The 22870-nt window shown below is 26.2% G+C and overlaps 3 protein-coding genes across 5 annotated transcripts in view; 1 reads left to right on the forward strand and 2 right to left on the reverse strand.

Annotated features, from left to right (window-relative positions):
* Window positions 1-1138: 1138 nt before the first annotated feature.
* LOC122511958 (probable ATP-dependent RNA helicase DDX47) lies at window positions 1139-6197 on the reverse strand. The gene is made up of 8 exons (XM_043627535.1): window positions 6009-6197; window positions 5049-5142; window positions 4801-4965; window positions 4319-4485; window positions 3833-4069; window positions 3148-3371; window positions 1722-1983; window positions 1139-1443 (listed from the first exon to the last, which is right to left on the reverse strand). The coding sequence occupies exons 1-8, from the start codon at window positions 6066-6068 to the stop codon at window positions 1291-1293; spliced, it is 1362 nt and encodes a 453-aa protein (XP_043483470.1). The 5' UTR covers window positions 6069-6197; the 3' UTR covers window positions 1139-1290.
* Window positions 6198-6548: 351 nt separating this feature from the next.
* Window positions 6549-16106, forward strand: LOC122511960 (probable DNA replication complex GINS protein PSF2). Its single transcript, XM_043627538.1, has 4 exons — window positions 6549-6842; window positions 10289-10397; window positions 14834-14995; window positions 15929-16106. Exons 1-4 carry the CDS (start codon window positions 6580-6582, stop codon window positions 15938-15940), a joined length of 546 nt encoding a protein of 181 aa, XP_043483473.1. The 5' UTR covers window positions 6549-6579; the 3' UTR covers window positions 15941-16106.
* A 5083-nt stretch (window positions 16107-21189) lies between these two features.
* LOC122511966 overlaps window positions 21190-22870 on the reverse strand; it is a 28349-nt gene continuing 26668 nt past the window's right edge. For all 3 annotated transcript variants that reach the window (XM_043627552.1, XM_043627550.1, XM_043627549.1), the window contains exon 6: window positions 21190-22783. In XM_043627552.1, the coding sequence (XP_043483487.1) occupies window positions 21270-22783 (1514 nt within the window). In that variant the 3' untranslated portion in view covers window positions 21190-21269. The remainder of the gene's footprint in view (window positions 22784-22870) is intronic.

The following is a 22870-nucleotide window of genomic DNA, read 5'->3' on the forward strand; positions in this document are numbered from 1 at the left end:
AATTTTTAAAATTTTAAATGACGGATCCAATATGGGGACGACTTTTTCAAAAACTGATTCAACTCCCTGAAAATTGTTACTCAAAGATATTCAAGGTCACTGATTACAAATGTGGTATTAGTTTTTTAAAATTTTAAATGGCGGATCCAATATGGCGGACGACTTTTTCAAAAATCGATCCAATTTGCCTGAAATTTATATTTCGTTGGTTTTTGGGGTCAGACAAAACAGAATAGTATCAAAGCAAAGAGTCGGTTTTATGATCCTGCTCTTTAACCCTCTGCCTACGCAAGTGACCGTTAACGACAAAAAACGACAATTCGGTCGCCTGGTGGGGACTATGGGAATTACATTCAAAAGCGCTGGAGTGGGGATAAGTCAGCGTAGGCAGAGGGTTAATTATTTAAAATTTTGAAAACCTGACATCGGATTTGTAATCAACAACCCCGAAAAACAAAGTATAATGAGTTGAGTTTTATGCGAATGTAGATGACTTTTAATTTCTTATGTCTGACATATTATATCCGCCATTTTGAAAAACTAACACCGGATTCGTAATTATTAACCCCAAGAATCCCCAAGTAATAATAATTTTAGGCAAGTTGGATCGATTCAAAAAAAATTGTCCGCGATATTAGATCCGCCATTTTAAATTTTAAAAAACTAACACCGGATTTTTAATCAACGACCCCAAAAACCCCCGAACAACGAATTTTAAGCGATTTTTGTTCATTTTGTAGATTTTTGTTTATATAGGGTAACTTTTAAAAATTTTTATATTCTTGGGATGAAATTTTAATTTTTTTACAATTTCTACAATATTTGTAAGAATATGGAATAATAAGAGAAGAGAAAAAAATTTTCTTATTTATACAGTTTTATTAAATTTTGTCATTTTCGCCTCTTTTTTTTATAATCTCCCTTTATTTGAAGGAGTGTATTTAGAAAGAAGTTGTTTATTTTTAAACGTCAAGCATATGTAGTTGTAGCTCTGCCGGTCCCCTTTGAAATGGGATATGTTTTTGGATTTGATACGTTCATTTTTACGAAAGTTGTGATGTTTTGTATTTTGGTGTTATTGTTGTGCTTGTTAAGTCGTTAAAATAGAAATTCAGATTTTTGATAAATGATAATTCTATTTATATTTTGTTATAAGAAATTTAATATTAATTATAATTATTACAATTAATTTTTTAGTAGACTTTAAATTAAAAGTTCAATGCAGAACATATTTACTACGGTCTTAAAAAAATCGTGAAATATTAAACAATCTGATATTTTAAAAACAATTTAGTTTTTACTTTTTCCTTTAAAATTATTTCCTTTCTTATATTTAATTCGTTTTCTCACTCCGAATGATTCTTCTGTGTCATCATCTTCATCAACTTTTCGAGATCCCTTTCTTTTTCCAGATTTTTTAATGTCATCAAGGTCTTTCAGTTTCTGAAATCCATAGAATAAATTTAAATACATCATTTTTAATTCCGTTGCAATTTTAATTAATTATTTTTTTAAACTAACAAATAAGAATTAACAAATAAAATAATTAGTCTTATTAAAAACAATTTCATTTGATTAATTTTCGTTAGTACCTATGTAATAAATATTTCAAACTTTATATTAGAATTTCATTCATTTCAAAATTTATAACATTAAATTAAATTAAATTAAATTAAATACGATTATTAATATAGGTTTCTATTATTATTGAAATTTATTACCGTTTTGACCATACGCAATGCTTCTGTTACTCTTTCTTCGAGAGACATTACTTTATCTTCTTCAACAGGATAGGAAGGAAGTTTTTTCGAAATTAACTGTTCTATTCTTTGATACAATTCCACATCATATTGAGTCACGAACGTTATGGAACGACCTGCACGCCCAGCTCGTGCAGTCCTGCCAACTCTGTGTATGTAGTCCTTACTGTGTGTAGGTATGTCAAAATTAATAACTATATCCACATGCGGGATATCTAAACCTCTGAAAGAAGAAACTTTTTATTAAGAAGTTCTGAAGCGACAAAATTTAAGTAATTTATTGGCATATAGGTTTAATAATAAAAACAAATCTGAGTACATAATGAGAATTTTGCAGTTTTAAAAGATTAGACACATCTAATTGTGTTCTTAACCCTTTGAGGATCAGTGATGCTTTCAAGGAAAATGAACATTTTTTGTTAACTTGTGCATAACTTTCTTGATTTTAAAAACTCAATATTAAAACAATATTTAAATTCCCTATTTCAAATATTATTCTACAAATAAAAATCCAAGTAAAAATCTTTAATAATTTTCTCTGAAAAGCTTGATTAAAAATCAAAAATAGCGATTTCAGGATGTTCACAAGTTTTAGTTTATCAATTTCCCTAACATTTTACTGTCTTTAAAATTATTTCCCCTGACAAAATTCTTGTTACAGGAAAATATGAAAGTTTACGAAAAATGAGTAAAATTTATGAATTTTAATAATTTCTAAAAATTACAATTATAAACCTTCCTGAATTCAATTATTTTCTACAGATTTCAACTAAACTTTATTTTGAACATGATTTTTTTCTCCCAAAATGTTAAAAATAATTCTAAAATGTTATTTTTTGTATTTATTTGAATTAGTATTATAATTGAAAATACTGAAAATATTGAATTTTAAAAAATTAGAAGCTAATTTTCAATAATTTTCATTTTTAAATTTACATTTAAAGATTTTTCATTCACATTTTTGATAATTCAATTATTTAAAAAATTTGCAATTAAAATTCTTCAAAAGTTGATTTTCAAAAATTCTAATAAGACACTTGAAAAAAATTAATTATTTTCAATTAAATTTTACAAAATTTCAATTATTTAAAAAGATTTTTAGTATTAGATATATTTGAAAAAATGAATTATGTTAAAAAAAGATTGAAACATAATTTTTGAAAGATTTGTTTATAGTTATTTTTCGTATTCTAAAAATCGAAATAGGTTGCACTTTTTTACTAAAAATTGTGTTATTTTGTTGCAAAATATGGAAGAAAAGTCGAAAAATTTGACCCTCAAAGAGTTAAACACAGAATAAACATGTGATAAACGTTTACTCAACAACTGCGGTTATTCAAAGGGTAAAAGCATGGAGAAAAACATAAATTAAATGACAATATGTTACCTGCTAGCAACGTCAGTTGAAACAAGAATTGATCTATTTTTCGATTTAAATTTTGTCAAGGCAGCTATTCTTTTGTTTTGAGACATTTGACCATGTAAGGGTACAGCGGTAAGTCCCAGGTTTTTAAGAAGAAGTGCAGTTCTTAGTGTATTATTGCAAGTAGAACAAAATACCATAAAACTATTTCCTGCTGATTCATTAAGAAGATGAATGAGATACAGATCCTAAAAAATAATAAAATAAGTCAAATTTAACAGTATTAGCAGTATTTGTTGAAAATTATTCTAACAAAATTTTTAATGAATTGAAAAGTGTTATAATTGAACCCCTTGCTGCAGGAACCAGACGCAGCCCACTTAATTTCAATGGTCTATGTTTGGTTCTTGCATCAAGGGGTTCAATTATGAAAAGCAGAATTTTTCTTCTTATTTTCTAAAAGTTGACCACATACCTCACAGTATGTTATTTTATTATTATTCCTCAAAATTTAATATCTTTCAAACAAATGTACTAAATTTTAAAATTCTTGTATGAAAATGAAGCAAAATGAATACAAAATAAAAAAAATATTGAGACTATCCTTGTTAAATTTTAAATTTAGATTGTAAATGTAAAAAAAATGTAAAAAAAATAAAAATTCCAAATTCGTGTAGGATGCTGTTTTAGATATAATTAAATTACTTACCTTAAACTTAACCGGCATGAAAATAAAGTATTGTTGCAACATTTCAACTGTGTAATATTTAGTAGAAACTTCAACTTTAACGGGATTTTGCAAAGAAGCTCTTTGAAGTTTAGCAACTTTCTTCGTCATTGTTGCAGAAAATAGAAGCGTTCTTCTTTCTTTGGGAATAACTTTCAAAATTTTGTCAACTTCTACTTCGAAATCCATGTTTAATATTCTGTCAGCTTCGTCCATTACCTTAAAAGATTTTAAATAATCATTATTTTCTAAAATGACAGAATTATTGGAAAATTACATATAATAATCAATTTTTTATATTTTAGCCTGAATAATGAGGTTTATGTTAATATTTATAAATCACTTATTACTGAATAAATATTTCAAATATTGTTCTGTTTGAAAGGATTCAGAAAATATGATGGAATTATCAGGCTCACTGTGTACTTAACTCTAATTGGAAATAATACATAAAATAAAAATAAATACCAAAAACTTGAGAGAACGTAAATTGAATCCTTTTGTGTTTTCTAAGTGATCAACTAGTCGACCTGGTGTAGCAACAATGATGTGAGGCTTTTTTGCTAAAGTTAGTGCTTGAGAAATCATATCCATTCCTCCTACTATAACAGCACATTTTACTCCAATCGTCACTCCTTTAATAAAAGAAAATAATAATTAAAGAAGAAAATAATACTAGAGTAAGATGAGTGATGAGGTTAAGTGTTGAGTTTAACATCAAAAAATCTATAGAGGTTTCAAAACAGAATCAAATGACAAGGGTAGTAGTTTCTTCATGAAAGCAAAAACATAAAAAAATATTTGTGTTTATCTCTATTTATTTATGGCTTATTTCTATTTATTATTTTTAAGAAAATTTTAATTTTTAGTCAATGTTAAAAGAGTATTATTATGATAAAAGCAAAATAAAATTATTTGCAGTTATTTCGCAATGAGCTTTTAAACTTTACCTAAAGCTTCAAATTGTTCAGAAATTTGAAATGCCAATTCTCGAGTAGGAGCCAATATTAATGCAAAATACCTTTGGGGATTTTGTAAAAGAGCATTTAATATTGGAAGTGCAAAAGCTGCAGTCTTTCCAGAACCAGTTTCAGCCAAACCTATCACATCTTTCCCTTAAAAGAAAAAAAATCATGAAATTATTTTAATGAAGAAATTAAAATTATAATTTTATAAAAGTTTTAAATGCTATTCGTACCTTCAATAGCAACAGGAACCGCTTCGCGTTGAATTTTTGTAGGATATTTCCACTTCAGGTCAACACATGCTTGACACAGAGAGTCTGGTAACCCCTATAAATAAATAATAAGAATGAAGTATAACCCATTAACGTGTCAAATTTGGTCCCAAAAAATTTGAAACAATCTTATTAACAGAAAATTAATTTTTAAGATTCAAACATAGTTTTTTTATTAAATTATTTTGAAAAATCTACACCATATCATGTTTTATATATTTTCTAGAATATTTTTAGTACAAAAAAATTATTTTATGAAAAAAATAATATCTAATTGTTTAAACCATGTTTAATTAATTAATTTTTATATTTTTTATCATTAGGTAGTAAATGTTTTACTCATGACAAATTTCACAATTGAGAAAAGACTAGAAATTTCTAGCCCTAAGTACAGTGAATGAAAAAAAATAACAATTACTTGTTTAAACAATTTCATTTCTAACAGGTTATTCGATTAATTTTCTTAATTAATGAAGAGAATTTAATTACGAAGATTTAGAAAAAAAGAAAAATCGTTTAGGCAAAAAATTGTGACCTGTAGAGTGATTTGAAACGAAAAAGTAAATTTTGTCACCACTGTGCGGCTAGTAAAAGGGTAAAAAAATAATAATAATTACTTTGAAAATGGTAAATTTTCAAAACATGGCAAAAATATTAATATTGTTCAAGCAAATTTAAATTGACTCCTGTGCAAGAAGTAATTTTACATAATTTTACAAACAAGTCTTTGACGACTGACAAACTATTTCTCTTATTTTAAAAAATTTTTTCATAAACTTGGCTGATACAAGAGTATATTTAAAAAAATTAATATTTAATTATTATCTGTTGCTTTAAATCTATTATTTAAATGAACATTCTGTCTTTAAAAAAACGTGTTTCTAAATATTGAAAATATTTAATAAATTAATATTGTCTTACCAAATCTTGCCATGTTACTTGTTCTCCATTTTCTCCTAAATCGTCCACTGTTTTCTCCATTTTTATTCCGTTTTCAACACTTTCTTTTTGTTCTTAAAAAGAAAACGATCATTTAAAATTATTTATCATAACACAGATATAAACCACATGTCAGGACAGAGATACAATTAGGTTAGGAAGGGTCACAACATGTGGTATAAAGGTCTTTCTCCAATACGATCCTAAAGGTGCTTTTGTGACGTCACGTCTAGTGTCGTCTTTCATAATTTAGTAAATTTAAAAAAATACACAAGTCACTATAATTCACTAGCATTTGTCATGCCTATAATCGAAGAAACAATCGATTTCTCTACAATATTCGATTTTCTTTTTTTACGGAAATTGTAACATTACGTCGAACTCAGCACGTAATTGCGCAGGCAGCCGTGCTCTGTGACCGCACCATAAGCTTGGATGCAGAATGGTGTGACCAAACCTTTAGGTTTTTACTAGAGACTCACCCAAAGAGCTTGTATTGCTTTTGCCGCGTTTGCCAATACGAGTTGTATTGGCACCTTTATTCCATTTGTTTATGTTTTCTAGCGCCAAAATGGATACTGCAGAAATTGAATTTTTGAGTGAAGAAGAAACAGTTACTATTGTGCCAAACTTTAATTGTGGTGTTCTTAATTTAATATCCAGACCAATTGGGCCATTTCGAGCTGGTTTATCGACAAGAGTGCCTATTTGGGTTGCTCTAATTTTAAAACAACAACAAAAATGTCGAATAATTGAACAAGAATGGATGCAGTTAGACAATCTAAAATCAATTAAAGAAGATGAAAAGTTATCCAAGTGAGTAAGATTATTTTGCAGTCTTTTCTATTATCTGTCAGCAAGTTCAATAATAACATATTATTGAAGGTTAGGTTGCCGGCAACAGTGATACAATATTGATTTTATGAGTAGAAAAACAAATTTTGGGTTTTTTTTTAATATTATAAATAAAAGGAAAATATTATCAAATAAAAAATTGAGTAAAAATGGGGATTTTTAACATTTTTAGCCTAAAAAACGATTATTTTTTGAAATGCATAGAAAGTAGTAAAAATTAATTTTGCTGCATAGATAAACGAATATATTTTTCTACAAAATTACACATGTATTGCAAAATCTACCACCCAAAGAGAAATGGCTCATTATTTTGATGTCAAATTGATCATCAAATTGAATACTCTAATTGACAAAAATTTGTCCCACATTTTTATCATTTTTCAACGTCTACTTGATATCAATTTGACTTTAATTTGACGATAATATATTTTTCTTTAAGATAATTTTTAATAAATTTTTCATCTTCAAATTTTTTTTTGAAGACGATTTCTCTTTGGATTGAAATTTTTAAGAAAATAAATTCTAAAAGGTTAAAAAATTTTCTGATCGATTTTTTTTATAACCATGCAATTCTTCTGAAAAATTACTATAATGACAATTTTATGGAATATTTCAATTATTTTTTCTTTTTGATAAAGTTAAAAATATCGGTGTTTCCTCCATAAATGGTTTGATTAAAAATATGTTATTTAAATTAAGTTTTAAAAAATGTTTTTAACTCTGAAAATTTAAAATACTTTAGAAATAAATAATTATTTTCTTTGTATCATTTGTCTCTAAAAAGTTTACAGGTATTTAATTGTACATAATAATTAAATCTTTTCCCATGCACACAAAGATTTTTAAACAAACAATTGAAACTCTGTAAAATAAAATAAATTATAAATGTCATAACATTTTTTACGACTTACAAATTGAATTACAGATCAGGGAAGTTAGGGAATTCAGGGAAAAGTCAGGGATTTTTCGTAAAAGTACTGGAAAAAATTGAATTTTTAAAATTCATGAGAAAACTCTGAATTTTGATGTTTTTTTGGTTTGCCTCGTAAACTATGAAATTACCACGAATTTTAATACAAAACCTTCAATTTTTTCTATTTCTGACAATAATTTCTTTTTAAATAACTTAATTTTTCAAGAACTATCATAAAATGATGACTTAGAAATTATTTAATGAATAATTTTTACAATTTTCATAAATACTAGATTGATAGAAGAATTTTAGTTAAAAATACTAAAAAAAAAATTTAATTTTGGAAAAGTTACAAATTATTCCAGATATTCAATTATTTTCAAAAGTTATAAAAATTCTTCGCAGAATTTCAATGATGTTCAAAAATTTAAAAAAAATTTCTCGTCAAAATTTCAGTTATCTTTATAAATAATAATAAAATTCTTCATCAAAATTCAATTATTTTGAAAAATTTCAATAAAATTCTTTGCAAAATTTCAAAGGAATTCAATTATTTACAAAATTTTTAATCAATTTCTTCGAAATAATTCAATTATTTAAAATACAAAATTTCATAAAATTTTTCGAAAAATATCAATTATATTTAAAAAGATTTTTATGAAATTCGTCGCAAGAATTCAATTATTTAAAACAAATTTAACAAAGTTTTTTTCGAGAATTCAATTATTTTTATAAATAATAAAATTCTTCACCGAAATTCAATTATTTTTATAAACTTGTATAAAATTCTTGTCAAAATTTCAAGTATCTTTATAAATAATAAAATTCTTCTCCGAAATTCAATTATTTTAGAAAAATTTTAATAAAATTCTTGAGAAAATTTTAATTACATATTTTCAAAAATAATAAAACTCATCACAGGATTTTAATTATTTTTGATACGATTTTAATCGAATTCCTCGAATATTCTAACAAATTTTATTAATATTTGTCAAAAGATTTCAATTATTTAAAAGTTTGTTGATGAAATTCTTTATGAGAATTCAATTTTAACAAACATTCAATTACTAATTCAATAAATTATTTATTTTTTAATTTAAATAATTGAATTTTTCTAGAAGTGTCTAATAAAAATGGATTTAAAAATGAATTACCGAATAATCGATTTATTATTTATGAAAATAATTGAAATATTGCAACGAATTTTATTACATTTTTTAAAAATAATTGAATTTTTTGTGAAATTTTACTACTTGTAAAAATAATTGAATTCTTGCAAGGAATTTTATTAGGATTTTTGTAAATAATTAACTTTTTTTAAAAAATTTTATGGTAATTTAAATTATTACAAGTTGTTGAATTTGAATGTTTTGAAGAATTTTAATTCCTACAGAAAATAATAATAAATTAATAATGATTAAATATTTATTTTAAAAATAAATTATTGATGTTTTTGAATAATTTTACAATTAATGAAATTTGTAAATAAATGTAATAGAACATTTGTCTGAGTATCTAATAATTTTAAGAGTGAATCAGAATATTTTTTAGAATAGTCATTTCTTACCTCAAAAGACATTCATACTTTTTAGGTACTTTTTAAGCTGTAATGAAACAATTAGAGATATTTTTCAAATTACAACTGTAGATTTTGCTTCAATCAGTGGAATTAAATATCCTTTGACAAAATTTTGGATGCAATGTGGCGGATATTTTAATAATTCAATGACTACTTGGGGATTTTCGAAGTGGCTGATTACGAATATGAAATCAGTTTTTCAAAATTCTAAATGGCGAATCCAATATGGAGGACGAATTTTAAAAACTTGTTTGATTTTTATAAAACATGTTTCCGAGGGACTGTAATTTGCCTACTTATTTGTAGTTGCCGATATCAACAACAAGGGGATTACAGAACTTTGATCCCATTTTGTTTTGTTTTATTGGGTTTCTTAAAATTTTTATTCGTTTACTTACTTTTGCTTACTATTTGGTCTACATTCATGATAAGGGGAACAGAAAATGCGTAATATAAAAAATAATTTCAGAACAAGTACATACGAATATTAAAGATAGTAATAAATAAATAAATAAAATGTTTTTCAATCACTTCATAAAAAAACCAACATTTTATTAAAAATTCGTTCGCCATACAGAATCTGACACTATGAATTTTGAAAAACTTACATCGGATTTGTAGTCAGTGACCCCAAAAATTCCCAAGTAACAGGTTTTAAGTGAATCCGCTTAATTTTTAAAAATTCATCCGCCATTTTGAATTTTGAAAAACTGACATCGGATTTGTAATCAGGGACTTTAGGTGATATTTCACCCAAATTATTAGCCCAAAAAACACTCTCTTTTATAATTTATTGTTTTTTGGCAAAAAATGTCAATTTTTTAATTATTTTAGTTGCATTTTTATAATGAAATATTTTTTATATTTGTAAATTGAATTTTTAAAAAAATTTGCCTAATATTTCTGTTTCTTTAGTCTATTTACTCAAATGCCAAGCAACCACTATATGGAAGAAGCACAAATACTGCTTGGCACATCAAATGATGACATACCTGATGGTGACAACATAAGAACAGCAGTAAAGGTTTGTTCTACAACAACTTTACATATCCAACCAGTTTCTGATAATTTGCACATTTTGGATTAATTACTTTGACACGCGTATTTTTATCGTAAATTTTGATAGACAGGAATTTATATGAATAATATAGTTTCACAGAATGTATGAAATTCTTGGTGAAAATATTTACCTATTTGGATAAATATTTTCTGAATGGGAGGGGATCAAATTTTTTAGGTTTTACAGTACGCAGTTTATTTTGATATTTATTTTCTCTTCAAATTTTAAATATGACATTTTTTTCAATATAGGTTTGAATATGGTTTTTCATGGCCATATTAACGTGCATTTTTGAAACAAAAAAACCAAATTTTTTTTCTTTATTTATAAAATATACCTATAATTTTTATAAATAATGATTATAAGAAACAAATTTTTAGCATATTTTTTTTAAAACAGTTTAAAATATTTCAGATAATTGTGATTGTATATGAAACACTAACCACAACTTTTTTCTGTTAAGAAAAAATTTAAACTTTTTATTCTTATTACTGATGAATCACTATTCCGCAAATTTTTATCATTTGTTTTAAAAAAGTTAAATATAAAAAGAAAAAGATTGTAAAAAACATATTAAGTATTTTAAGACGAATATTTAAAAAATTCAATTAATAATGTATTTAACCCTTGCTTACCAATCTACTCATGAGTATTTACTCATGCGTATTTTTTCTTCGTTTCTGAGAATAATTACATTTTTTTCTGAAGTCACTAAAGTAAAAGGCTTTGCAAAAATTTTTGTTTTATTATTCATGTTATAAAGCTCGAAAAAGTTATATTTGAAAGCTTATTTTCTGAGTTTCAACACATATTAAATAGAGATGTGCATTTAATCGAGTCGAACCGAACATTAATCGACTCGACAACAGAAAATTCGAATCGGAGATAATTCGTTTCGAACTAGTCAATTCGAAAATCGGCGTTTCGAATTTCGAATTGCACAACTCGCCTCGGTGGGCTAAAAAAAAATTTACACATCGTGTTTCTTATGCATTTTTTCTTCCTCTTTCAGAATCTGAAAGAAAATTTAACTTCTGACTTATGGATTAAAAGTTATGATTGTTTAAACAAACAAACAAACAAATTTTTTTTGGTTTTTGTTTTATTAAAATTATATTTTTGATTGGAAATCGCTTCAGGAAAAATTAGGACTGACAAAATATCGCGTCCAAAACGTATGACCTTTCATTTAGGCATTGCTACAAATTTGAATTTTTTTGAAATTCAAAATGGCGACTCAAAAATGTCCGACAAAATATATACAACTTGATAGTTGCGGTGAATGTTGAGGATAAAAATTGTTTAACATTATTATTTAACAGTGTTATAAACAATTTTATAAACAAATTAAGAATTGAAAATAATTGAAGCTGAAAAATAGTGTCTTCTTCCACCGACTTTTTTTTACTGTTTTCTTAAAGAATCTTGAAGGTGAAAATTATTGACGACAATTATTTAACAACGTTATAAATCTGAAATGATTCATATAAAAACAAATCGTTCCACTATCAACAGAAAGGAAGATATCTTCACCTTAAACAAAACATTCTTTCCTTTACTTAGACGTATGGACTCGTGTCCATAAAGAAAATAATAAAATCAATATAACTTGTACCTCATCTAAGAATGTGTTTATATTTTGGTTCATTGACTTCTCTCACGTATTTACTGGTTTGACTTTATAAGATGAATAAATTTCTTTTCAGTTGACAGTGAATCGCTGTTACGAGAATGTCTTTTCTCTATTTTAAATTTTATTCTTATAAGACAGTGTGGGACGATTTTTTATTATATTTTGACGAAACTTTGTAATCTTTGACGTGTTAGCATGTGTTTGATGTTCTAACAAAATTTAGGTATATCATTATTGTTAACTTATAGAAATAGTGCTTTTAGACCTTTATAAAAAATACTAAAGTGTAATTTATCTATTTAGTAAAATCTTACCTTCCCAAGATCATATATATTATAAACATTAACAAACTATGGAAGGATATATTTCTAACAACTCACTAACGTTATAAACAATTGTTATAAACAAATTTAAAATTAACAACAAGTAAACATGTGAAAATTTCATTTTTTCCTTCACTATTTTTTTCTATAGGAATAATAAATCTTGTAACTTTAATTTACCTACTAATATTTTTCAATTAAGTTATAAACAATTGTTGCAAACAAATTACATTTTAACAACAATTGAATATAAAAAAATAGTTTTTTCTTTTAATATCCTTTTTCAATGTCATTTCTATGTAGAGTAATGCCAAAACCAGCACTTTACCTTCAGTTATTGTAAATAAATAATTTGTTTTCAAGAATTGTTTATAACTTTGTTAAAAATATTTAGAATTAAATTTAAATGTCAAGATATATGAACCCTATAGAAAAAAGGATATTAAAAAAAAAGTCTTTTTTTTAATTGAATTGTTGTTAAAATGTAATTTGTTTACAACAATTGTTTATAACTTAATTGAAAAATATTAGTAGGTAAATTAAACTTTTAAGATTCATTAATCCTATAGAAAAAAATAGTAAAAGAAGAAAAAGAATTTTTACTACAGCTGTGCAAAATTCGAACCGAACCGAGTTTAGTTCGGTTTTGGGGCGCCGAAATGTCGAATATTCGACATTCGAACTAGGCGAAAAAATTCGAACAGTTCGGTTCGAATTATTTTGCACAGCTCTAATTTTTACATGTTCACTTGTTGTTAATTTAAAATTTGTTTTTAACAATTGTTTATAACATTGTTAAATAATAATGTTAAACAATTTATATCCTTAACATTCATTGCAACTATCAAAATAAGAGCGATATGTAAACAAACAAATTTTTTTTTAATTAATTGTGACTTAAAAAAAACAATTTGTTTTTAAATATTTTTTAAAATATTGTTAAATTACATTTAAAAATAAAATGACCTTAAATTGTTTTTTGCAACTACTTTTTTAATTTTTCAGTGAATTTTTGATTTGTGGCCACCTTGGGGCCACTTTTTTGAAAAGCAAAATTTCAGCTGTTTTTCCAAAGTTGCCTAAATTTTATTTTCCTTAGTAATATAAAAAAATTTTGTTGCTAAAAAGTTTGCTAAGAAGATAAAGTTTCAGGGCGTATATTATTAATTACGTTATATAATACCGTTTAGGAATTGCAGTCGTTCAAAAGATGGGTGGCCACCTTGGGGCCCCTTACCCTACTTATTTATTCATTTTCATGAAAAATTAAGTTGGGTATAAAGAGGAGAATTAGAGACACGATAGAGGGAAAAAATGTGGCTAATAAAGTAAAGTTCAAATTTTCAAACAAATATTGTACTGAATTGTGCGTGATTTGTACTTTTTTGTTCCAATAATCATTTTTTGAACAACTGAAAGCATTTTTTTAACAAATAAAATAAAAATTTCATAAAAACAAATTTTGTGCTAAACTATTTTCTACTTGTGCTCTGTTGTGCACAAATTCATGTTTTAAAAACTCAAAATTCTGGGGGGGGGGGGAAATCAAAAACTATTTTTTAAATAAATAAAAAAAACGAAACATGTTCTAAGCTGTTCTCGACTTGTGCTCTGTTGTGCACAAATTTATTTTATGAAAAACTCCAAATTTTTGCCAGAAAAAACTAAAAACTATGTTTTAAACAAATACAATAAAAATTTCGAATTTTTCGTAAAATGAATTTGTGCACTAAATTCTACTTCCTTCTACGTGACCCGAAGTAGATATTACAAAAATATCTAATTTCTTTCATGAAGACAAATCAAAAGTCCTATTCTTTTCATCAAAGCAATTCGATTGGTCTATATAAAGTATATATTGTATTGGAGATTAAGAGAATTAATCTCAATTAAAGTTGAAACATTAAACAGAAAATTTTTTTATTCAGGATTATTTTACTGAAAAATGATAAAAAAAAAATTAAAATAAAAAAAATAAAATAATAATAATAATAATAATAATAATAATAATTTAATTAAAATTAAAATGATTATTTTATTAAGAATTAAACTTAATTAATTAAAATCACTTATTTTTTTAAAAACTTTTTCTTTATTTTAATTTACTAAATACTTTATCGATTTGCAAAAAAGTTTCTAAAGAATGATAACATATTATTTTTCATTGAACATCTGCCATATTGTTTCTTATTGTTTTCTTTTTATAGAACGAATATTTTTTACAATAAAAATTAAAAACTAGTAAATTTTTATTTTGAAATTTAATTAAATTTTAAAACATAAATCGCCTTTCTGAGTAAAACTACAAATGAATTGGATTGAGATAAATTAATAATATAATATCGACTGATAAAAGTCTGAAAATAGACAGCTTTTACGTTTTTGAATAACATTTTTTCTAATCTTTCAAAGTATATCTGTACTTATCATAAAAAAATTTGCAGGATATATGGGACATAAGAATGGCAAAATTAAGATCTTCTGTTTATAATTTTATAACAAAAGAAGGACAGCATGCAAGATTGGATAATTTAACGATGTTGGAAATTAATAGCATACGTCCTCTATTACCCCATGCTTTAGATCAAGTTCTACGAATTCAACAGGTATATAATTTTATAATTTTAATCTTTTTAACTAGAAAAAGTACCTGAAACTAGGGGAACATAGTCAAGGTCGGCCCACTTTTTGACTTATGTTTATAACTTTTTTTTAAAAATGAATTTGGTCAATTGAAGTATATTGTTGGAAAGTCCTGTGTTGTAGGAACACTTGCTCGACAGGGTAAATTGATTAATTTTAAAATAAAAAAGTGATAAAGATTTCAAAAAAATATATGAAGCCAAGGTTAGCCCATGTTTGAAATTCAAAGGGCATTACCGTTAAAAAATAAAATAACATTTTTAGCGTTACGAAAAATTTATCCTTTATTGTTTACAACTTGTAAAGGGTTACAAATACAAAAAGAATATGTTACTGTTACAAAAAAGTAGCGCGTAACAGTTCAAACTTACTTAATGTAATAATAAACAAAATTTAAAGGATTTAATAGTATATTTCTAATATCTTTGGAAAAATGTGTGTCTGTGTGTGTGTGTGTGAATGACAATGTTTACTTGTATATTTATTTAAAAAGTATCTGTCAAATTCATATTAAATCATGGGCCAACCTTGACTATGTACCCCTATAAAATTTAATATTTATGATCTCTTTTAAATTTTCAATTATTAACAAGTCTTCTGAAACCAATATTTTTTATAATAAATGCGAAAAACTAATAAATTTTTACATCTAAAATTTATTTAATTTTGTGACCTGAATCGTATCTTTTTTTATAAATTTTATTACTATTTATTTAAACTTTGTGTATACACACATTTGGGTCTATCTATAGAAGATTTAATTATATACAGAAATGTAAGAGCTTTGATAAATACAGTAGCATTATTATCAATCGCCTCTCCTTAAAAATAATAAAATATTTTATTGTGTAAAAGATTATAATAAAACATATAGTGTTATTATTTTTGTGTTTCAGAAACCCAAATAAAATTAAACTTGTTTACTTGTTTTTATGGAAAATTTCATTTTGTCAGAGTGACATTTATCACTGATAGCATAAAAAAACAACATACATGATACGTACTTTTTTGTGCACTTATTGTGGATTTATACATTTTCAATCAGTACAAATAAAGATTTTATTTTTAATGTAATATATTTTAATGCTCAATATACTCCTTGAATAATAAATTTTACAGTATCGTCCATAATTGAGTTGACACTCCATCGACTGTCAGCAAAAACGCACGACTCTCTTCAAACTGCGATAAATCTTTAAATAAAATGAAGCTAGAGAAATTTAAAAAATACCTATTCCAAAACCTTATAAAATTTACAAAAAGGTCAATCTTATTTGATTGAAATAGAATTAATGTATTTTTATTTATTTCGAAAGAATAACAATAAATTTGAAATTGTTTAAAAAAAAAACGATCGTCAAAAAGGCCAAAAGTTTTTAAGTTGCAATTATGAATGTATATAATTTTTTAAATTAAGCGAATTATATTTGAGTTCGCATAAAATTCACAAAATTTGTGTCCATATGTGAGGCATTCTCTAACATAAAAGCCACCCTAAAAAAATTTCTTTTTGGAAATGAAGTATGTTAAAGTATACATAAGAACAAGTATGTATAGTAGGTTTTTAGGTCTGTGTAATGCGTGGTTGCCATGTTATCAGGGACTCAATTTTTTTTCAGTATAATTTTCAAATGGCAATATCTTTTACCCATGTCAATGGATTTTAAAGTTGTATAAGTGTTTTTAGTAGAGAATTTTCCAAACTTTTGAATGAAATTACTAATTATTTAAAAAAATGTAGTTTCATAAAAAAAAATTAAAAAAATTTTTTTTTCACTTCCCCCCCCCTCTTTTCCCCTTCAAATTTTTTCAAAAATACCCAAAAATGTTCCTTATTTTATAAGCTTTTTACCCCTCAAAAGCCATTTTGGGACATTGAAATGCGTACAAGCTACAGATGATTTTGTAACTCGGTGCAACTCATCAATTTTGCCCTTATTATTATAATTTTTACCATAGTGTTGTGCAGTGACTGTCAATTATTAGGAATTTTTTAGTAAAATATATTGTTTGGAACATGGGAAGTAGGTGTTTCACATTACACTATTAAAAATTCATTATTTTAAATAAAATCTAGACTTCAAATCTGTGTTTAATTACTTTAAAAAATACTGAATCACCATATGTCGTCGGCTTGGTGGAAAACTGTACCATTTCGGTAAATGTTTTTAAATCGTACCATTTCGAGAAAAAAGTTTTTTGCTTTTTTCCAACACTGATGCTAGACATAAAATAAGGTTATGCATTTTTAAAAAGCGGTATCTTAAATATTCTATCTTTTCAATGTATTAATTCAAAATTTCTAATAATTTAAATTAATTGCTTGTTAATGATTAGAAATTCTTTAATGCAACGCTTTTCTAGATCTTCATCGAAATGATATGTTATACACTGAGAAAAAAATGCTGTTGAATCAATGACATATGGGTTTGATTCATTGAATAGTGTCATAACGGGCTGCCTAACGTATATGCTGTTGTTTTGAAAGCACCGATTCTAATGATTCGATAGTATCACTTTCTTTGAAACAAAAGCATATTTCTCAAATTGACAGCATACTATGTTAATTCGAAGGTGAATCCTTTTGAATCAATAAACAAAATTTTTTAATTTAACAGTATATGCTTTTGAGTCAATGACTATAACTTTTAAATTTAAAAGCATCATTTTTATGATTCAAAAACTAGTACTTTTAATTTTTTTAGTTGTTGCTATCGATTGAATAACACCATACTGTTAATTCAATTCTTTTATGTGGTTAAATATATACCAACGATAAATTGAAAAAAGGAAATTTTTGTTCACATGTTTTTTATATACTATAATTAATTCTCACACCTTTAACACAACACTTCTTATACACATCTTTTTTCAATTTTACACACAAACATACACATTTTTATTACTTTTTTCATTTTTTCCAACGGCTAAACACACACACATACACATTCAAACACACTTACCTTTTTTAGTCAGAAAAATGCGGCTACTCCCAAGCGGTCACCCATCCATTTAGTAACCGCGACCAACGACGCTTAACTTCCGTGATAGACGAGAACCGCCGCGCTGCAATGTAATACATCCGCTTCTCAACATTGGGCACTAACTTTGTGGTTTAATACCGTGCTCGAGATTTTTCGCGTATATAAGGGAATTTATATTTAACTAGTCATTAATTAATTAAAAGAATTTAAATAATACTTTTTTATATTGGAATCGCAAAAACGACAGGTTTAATAAACATATAAATATATGTGGGTTAGTATTTCAATAAATTTAGCACCTGTCAATGTCTCAAATACATAGTGTTCTTATTTTTATAGCATATGCTATAGGCAGTCCGCAATAGCACCACTCATTGAAACGAAAGCATATGCTTTCGTTTTCAGAGCGCGCTTCTTTGTAGCAAACAATTATTCATTTGATTTAAATTTACACGCATTTTCTTCAAATTTATCTATTAGATGCTTCAAATGAATAATGTCAAAGAAGCAATAAATTATTCTGTTGCTATATATAGATGAACTTTAGAAACAATTTGCACAATATCATTAATTCTACAGTACCGTACTTTTAATTTAAACAGTTTCATTTTTTCGTTTTAAGCAATATACTTTTCGATTAATAAATGTGTCATTGAATCAATGACGGGAAATTCAATAGCATGGAGCTATTTGATTCAACAGCACTTTTTTTTCAGTGTATAATAAACTTTTAAAATGGTATAGTTTATAACGAATTCTTGAAATGGTACAATTTTCCACCAAGCCAAAGATGTATTTTACTTATTCATAGCACTTCATGTGATTAGAATATCACTGCTTTTATAGAATTTCGTTAATATCAATAATATATATATATATATATATATATTACAACTAATTGTAAAGTAAATATATTTATTTACTGTGTAAAAATCTACGGATATTAACGAAATTCTATAAAAGCAGTGATATTCTAATCACATGAAGTGTTATGAATAAGAAAAATACATATTAAGGTGGTTCTTATTTTGGAAAAGTTGGAATTTCTTAGGTCGCCGGCCGTAATTTGAATAAAAATGTGAAAAAATGAGCTACCCACAAGAACAGCCCAATTGATATAGGTATTTAATATATTTTGGCAGTTGACAGCTATCAACCGTCAAAGTGTATTAAATTGCTAGATATAAACTGAAATTTTCACAAGAAACCTTTTTATTCGTAGAAGTTATTCTAAAAGTCGTGAAAACTCTCATTTTTAAAATTTGACAGAATTTTGACAGCTTTTTGACAACCGGTAGCTGTCAAAAGATATTTTTGACATCATATTCGTGTTCAGCGTATAAAAAACTGTGGGAATACATAGACCCAAGTCAAATTTTTAAGAAATAAAAAAGTTATAATACAAAGTTTGCAGAAGTGCACCAAACCCATGTTAAACCCCATTTAAACTTTAACCCTTCGTCGGCACGGGTTAATATTTATAAAATGGGCTGTTCTTGTGGGCAGCTTATTTTTTGCATTTTAATTCAAATTCCGGCCAGCGACCTAAGAAATTCCAATTTTTCAAAAATAAGAACTACCCTAATACATATGGTGATTCAGTATTTTTTAAAGTAATTAAACACAGATTTGAAGTCTAGATTTTTTTTAAATAATGAATTGTTAATTGTGCAATGTAAAACACCTACTTCCCATGTTCCAAACAATATATTTTACTAAAAAATTCCTAATTGACAGTCACTGCACAACACTATGGTAAAAATTATAATAATAAGGGCAAAATTGATGAGTTGCACCGAGTTACAAAATCATCTGTAGCTTGTACGCATTTCAATGTCCAAAAATGGCTTTTGAGTGGTAAAAAGCTTATAAAATAAAGAACATTTTTGGGTATTTTTGAAAAAATTTGAAGGGGGTGAAAGAGGGGGGGAAATTGAAAAAAAATTTTTAATTTTTTTTTATGAAACTACATTTTTTTAAATAATTAGTAATTTCATTCAAAAGTTTGGAAAATTCTCTACTAAAAACACTTATACAACTTTAAAATCCATTGATATGGGTAAAAGATATTGACATTTGAAAATTATACTGAAAAAAAATTGAGCCCCTAATAACATGGCAACCACGCATTACACAGACCTAAAAACCTACTATACATACTTGTTCTTATGTATACTTTAACATACTTCATTTCCAAAAAGAAATTTTTTTAGGGTGGCTTTTATGTTAGAGTGAAAAATGTAAATGTGAAAAACATAGATTATTAATAATTTTTTTTAATAGTTAAAACAATCCAGAAAAATTAATTTTGCTTTTCAGATACCTACGTTTATTTAGATTACCATTTACCTGAAAAAATCATTTTACGTCAATTATTCAAAAAAATTAATTGGATGGTCTTTTGAGCGAAAGTATATTTTAACCCGTTTTTATAGTTTTTTTTACATTTTTCTCAGAAAATAATAGATTTTAGCAAATAATGATGAGAACATAAAATGTGTATTTTATGAGATCTATATACTTTGTTTGAAATTTTGCATTTTTTACGAGTTAAACGCAAAAAAACTGTTTCTATGGAATTTTTTTGGTTTTACCATGAATATTAATTTTTCGCCAATTTTCGCTATCATTTTGGTAATCAACGCATCAAATTACGTAAGTATACCAAGTTTGATCAAAATCGGAGGGGGGACGTTTTCGAAACTGTATCCGAAAAATGTAGGCTTCAAAGGGTTAAATGACATAGACAAAGGCGCCATCTATGAGGTTTATTTTTGTTGCAGCTTTATAATGAGTCACTTTTCTGACTCATTTTGAGTTCAGTTTTTTTCTGTGTGTATAAGGAACATGCTAAAGCTGAAAAATCCTTTCATCTATTGATAAATATGAAATAGAAATGCAGAAAACTGCGAAATAATAGGTGGTTCTCTGAGTGATGCTCTAGATTACTTTGATGGAAGCTTTTTATGGACTGGCATCAACTGTTGTGAGATACGATTCTCACTGCAATACAACTTCTTCTCGATTCGTCTCCGGAGATTCGCTATGAAAATAATTGAATCTAACAAAAACTTAGAATTGAAGTTAACATTAGGAAAAGGGAAAAAGTTAAAAACTTTTTGGAAATAGGGTAAAAGAATTTGTTTGTCAATATGATAAAACCATTAATAAAATAAGATTTTAGACGTTTCATTTTATTAATAATATTTTAACCACATAAGTAGTATCATAATGATAAAACTATGTTTAATAATTATGTTGTCATATCAGATAAATCGTGGAAAAAGGCTTCAATAGGTAAAGTTGGTGTATCATACGTGGATTTAAAATGTGTTAAAAATATTGTCTTATCTGGCGACTGTGAAACTGCTTTAGACGTACTTCCTTTATTGTGTAATGAAGAAGCAGAACTCGTCAAATCCGCTACACTTTGAGATGCTTTTTCTAAAAGTTCTTCATCTTCTTGTTCATTGGTTAATTTCGGAAAATTATTCACTACTTTGAAAATTTCACTTTTCTTTACATCAAGTTTCTCAATTGGTCGATAGAGATTAAAGTTGTGCTTTATTTTTTTATTTTGTGCTGGAGTAACTTTTACTTCATTTCGATTGTCAACATTTGAAGATGTGACTATTTCTATGTCGCCCTCAATTGAAGATGATGTATTGGCATTAAATTTACTCTCTCCATGATTTCCGGTTAAAGAATAATTATTATCTCCAGGATGTGTGAAATTGTAAAGACTTTTTTGTTTTGTTGAGAAAACAAATGGGGTTCTACTTATATTTAGAGGTCTCAGGTTAAATCTTTCCTTAGGAACATATTTATTGATTTTTTTCCTTATCTGTGCATTAGGTGTAGAATTTCCTTGGTTTTCTGTAGTTGGTGTTGTTGTACTTGTTCTGAATGGTATTCTTGACATATACTTATATCTACCTACAACATCTCTTGTTGCCTCAAATTGCTTTCTGTCCATTGGAGATTTTTTTTTAATATTAATAATTTCTGCGTTTGATTCTGTCGTAGAAGTTTGAGATTTTCTGTTTCTATCATCGAGTTTTGTTTTATAATCTTTCACGCTAAATCGTGGTCTTAAAGTATTTATGGGTTTAGAAAATCGAATTCTGGGAGTTGTTTTAACAATAGTAGCAGGAGTCGTTGCTGATATCTTTGGTTCGTATTTTGTGCTGAATGAGTGCGTTACTAATCCAGAAACGGTTGTTAAAATACCATAATTTTGATCCGTATTTTCGTAATTATTAATCGTGGATATTTTTAAAGATTCTGTTGTATAATCCTGATTACTTACTATTGAAGTTTGTGTTGAAGTAATTTCATATTCATAATTATCTTTATCAGACGAACATAAGCCTGAACAATTTATGTTCAATTCTTCCGTTGTAGCAAAATTATCCTTACTTTCTCCTAAAATTCTTGTGAAAGTTTCAGTAGTATACGTAGATTCTCTCTTTGTTGATTCAATTTCCGAATCGCTCTTATTTTTTATGAACTTTGCATTTATTTCAGTATCAATTACCTTTTCTTCATCTTTATTTGTTTCAAAATCAGTAATAAGTTCTTTTTTCATTGGGGTTACATTAATTTTTGGTGTTGTATTGAGAGCTCTCTGAGCTACTTGTGTAGGTCTTCTTCGACTTTGTCCAACAAAACGATCACTTTTCACTTTCTTTAATTCCTTTTCTCTTTCTGTTGATGTAATTTGTACTGTTTGAATAGTTGTATAAACAGTTGCTTCTGTCGGGGTGTCTGAAATTTCAAAAATATTATTAGATGTTGGAGAATTTAAAAATATGATAAAAACTCTGTCAAAATCTTTGATTTCATCAATGAAAT

The sequence above is a fragment of the Leptopilina heterotoma genome, unplaced genomic scaffold (assembly GCF_015476425.1).
Source record: "Leptopilina heterotoma isolate Lh14 unplaced genomic scaffold, ASM1547642v1 Lhet_92, whole genome shotgun sequence".
In the NCBI taxonomy this organism is placed as follows: domain Eukaryota; kingdom Metazoa; phylum Arthropoda; class Insecta; order Hymenoptera; family Figitidae; genus Leptopilina; species Leptopilina heterotoma.

What these genes read in the sequence shown, in the direction of transcription:
- LOC122511958 (XM_043627535.1), bottom strand. Translation starts at nt 6,068, where the DNA reads ATGGAGAAAACAGTGGACGATTTAGGAGAAAATGGAGAACAAGTAACA. An exon ending in AAGTAACATGGCAAGATTTG is followed by an intron (nt 5,143 to 6,008) that starts GTAAGACAATAT and finishes ATTTATTTATAG; the next exon opens with GGGTTACCAGACTCTCTGTG. An exon ending in TACGTTCTCTCAAGTTTTTG is followed by an intron (nt 4,070 to 4,318) that starts GTATTTATTTTT and finishes AAATCTTTTAAG; the next exon opens with GTAATGGACGAAGCTGACAG.
- LOC122511960 (XM_043627538.1), top strand. Translation starts at nt 6,580, where the DNA reads ATGTTTTCTAGCGCCAAAATGGATACTGCAGAAATTGAATTTTTGAGT. An exon ending in GAAGATGAAAAGTTATCCAA is followed by an intron (nt 6,843 to 10,288) that starts GTGAGTAAGATT and finishes CTGTTTCTTTAG; the next exon opens with TCTATTTACTCAAATGCCAA. An exon ending in ACATAAGAACAGCAGTAAAG is followed by an intron (nt 10,398 to 14,833) that starts GTTTGTTCTACA and finishes AAAAATTTGCAG; the next exon opens with GATATATGGGACATAAGAAT.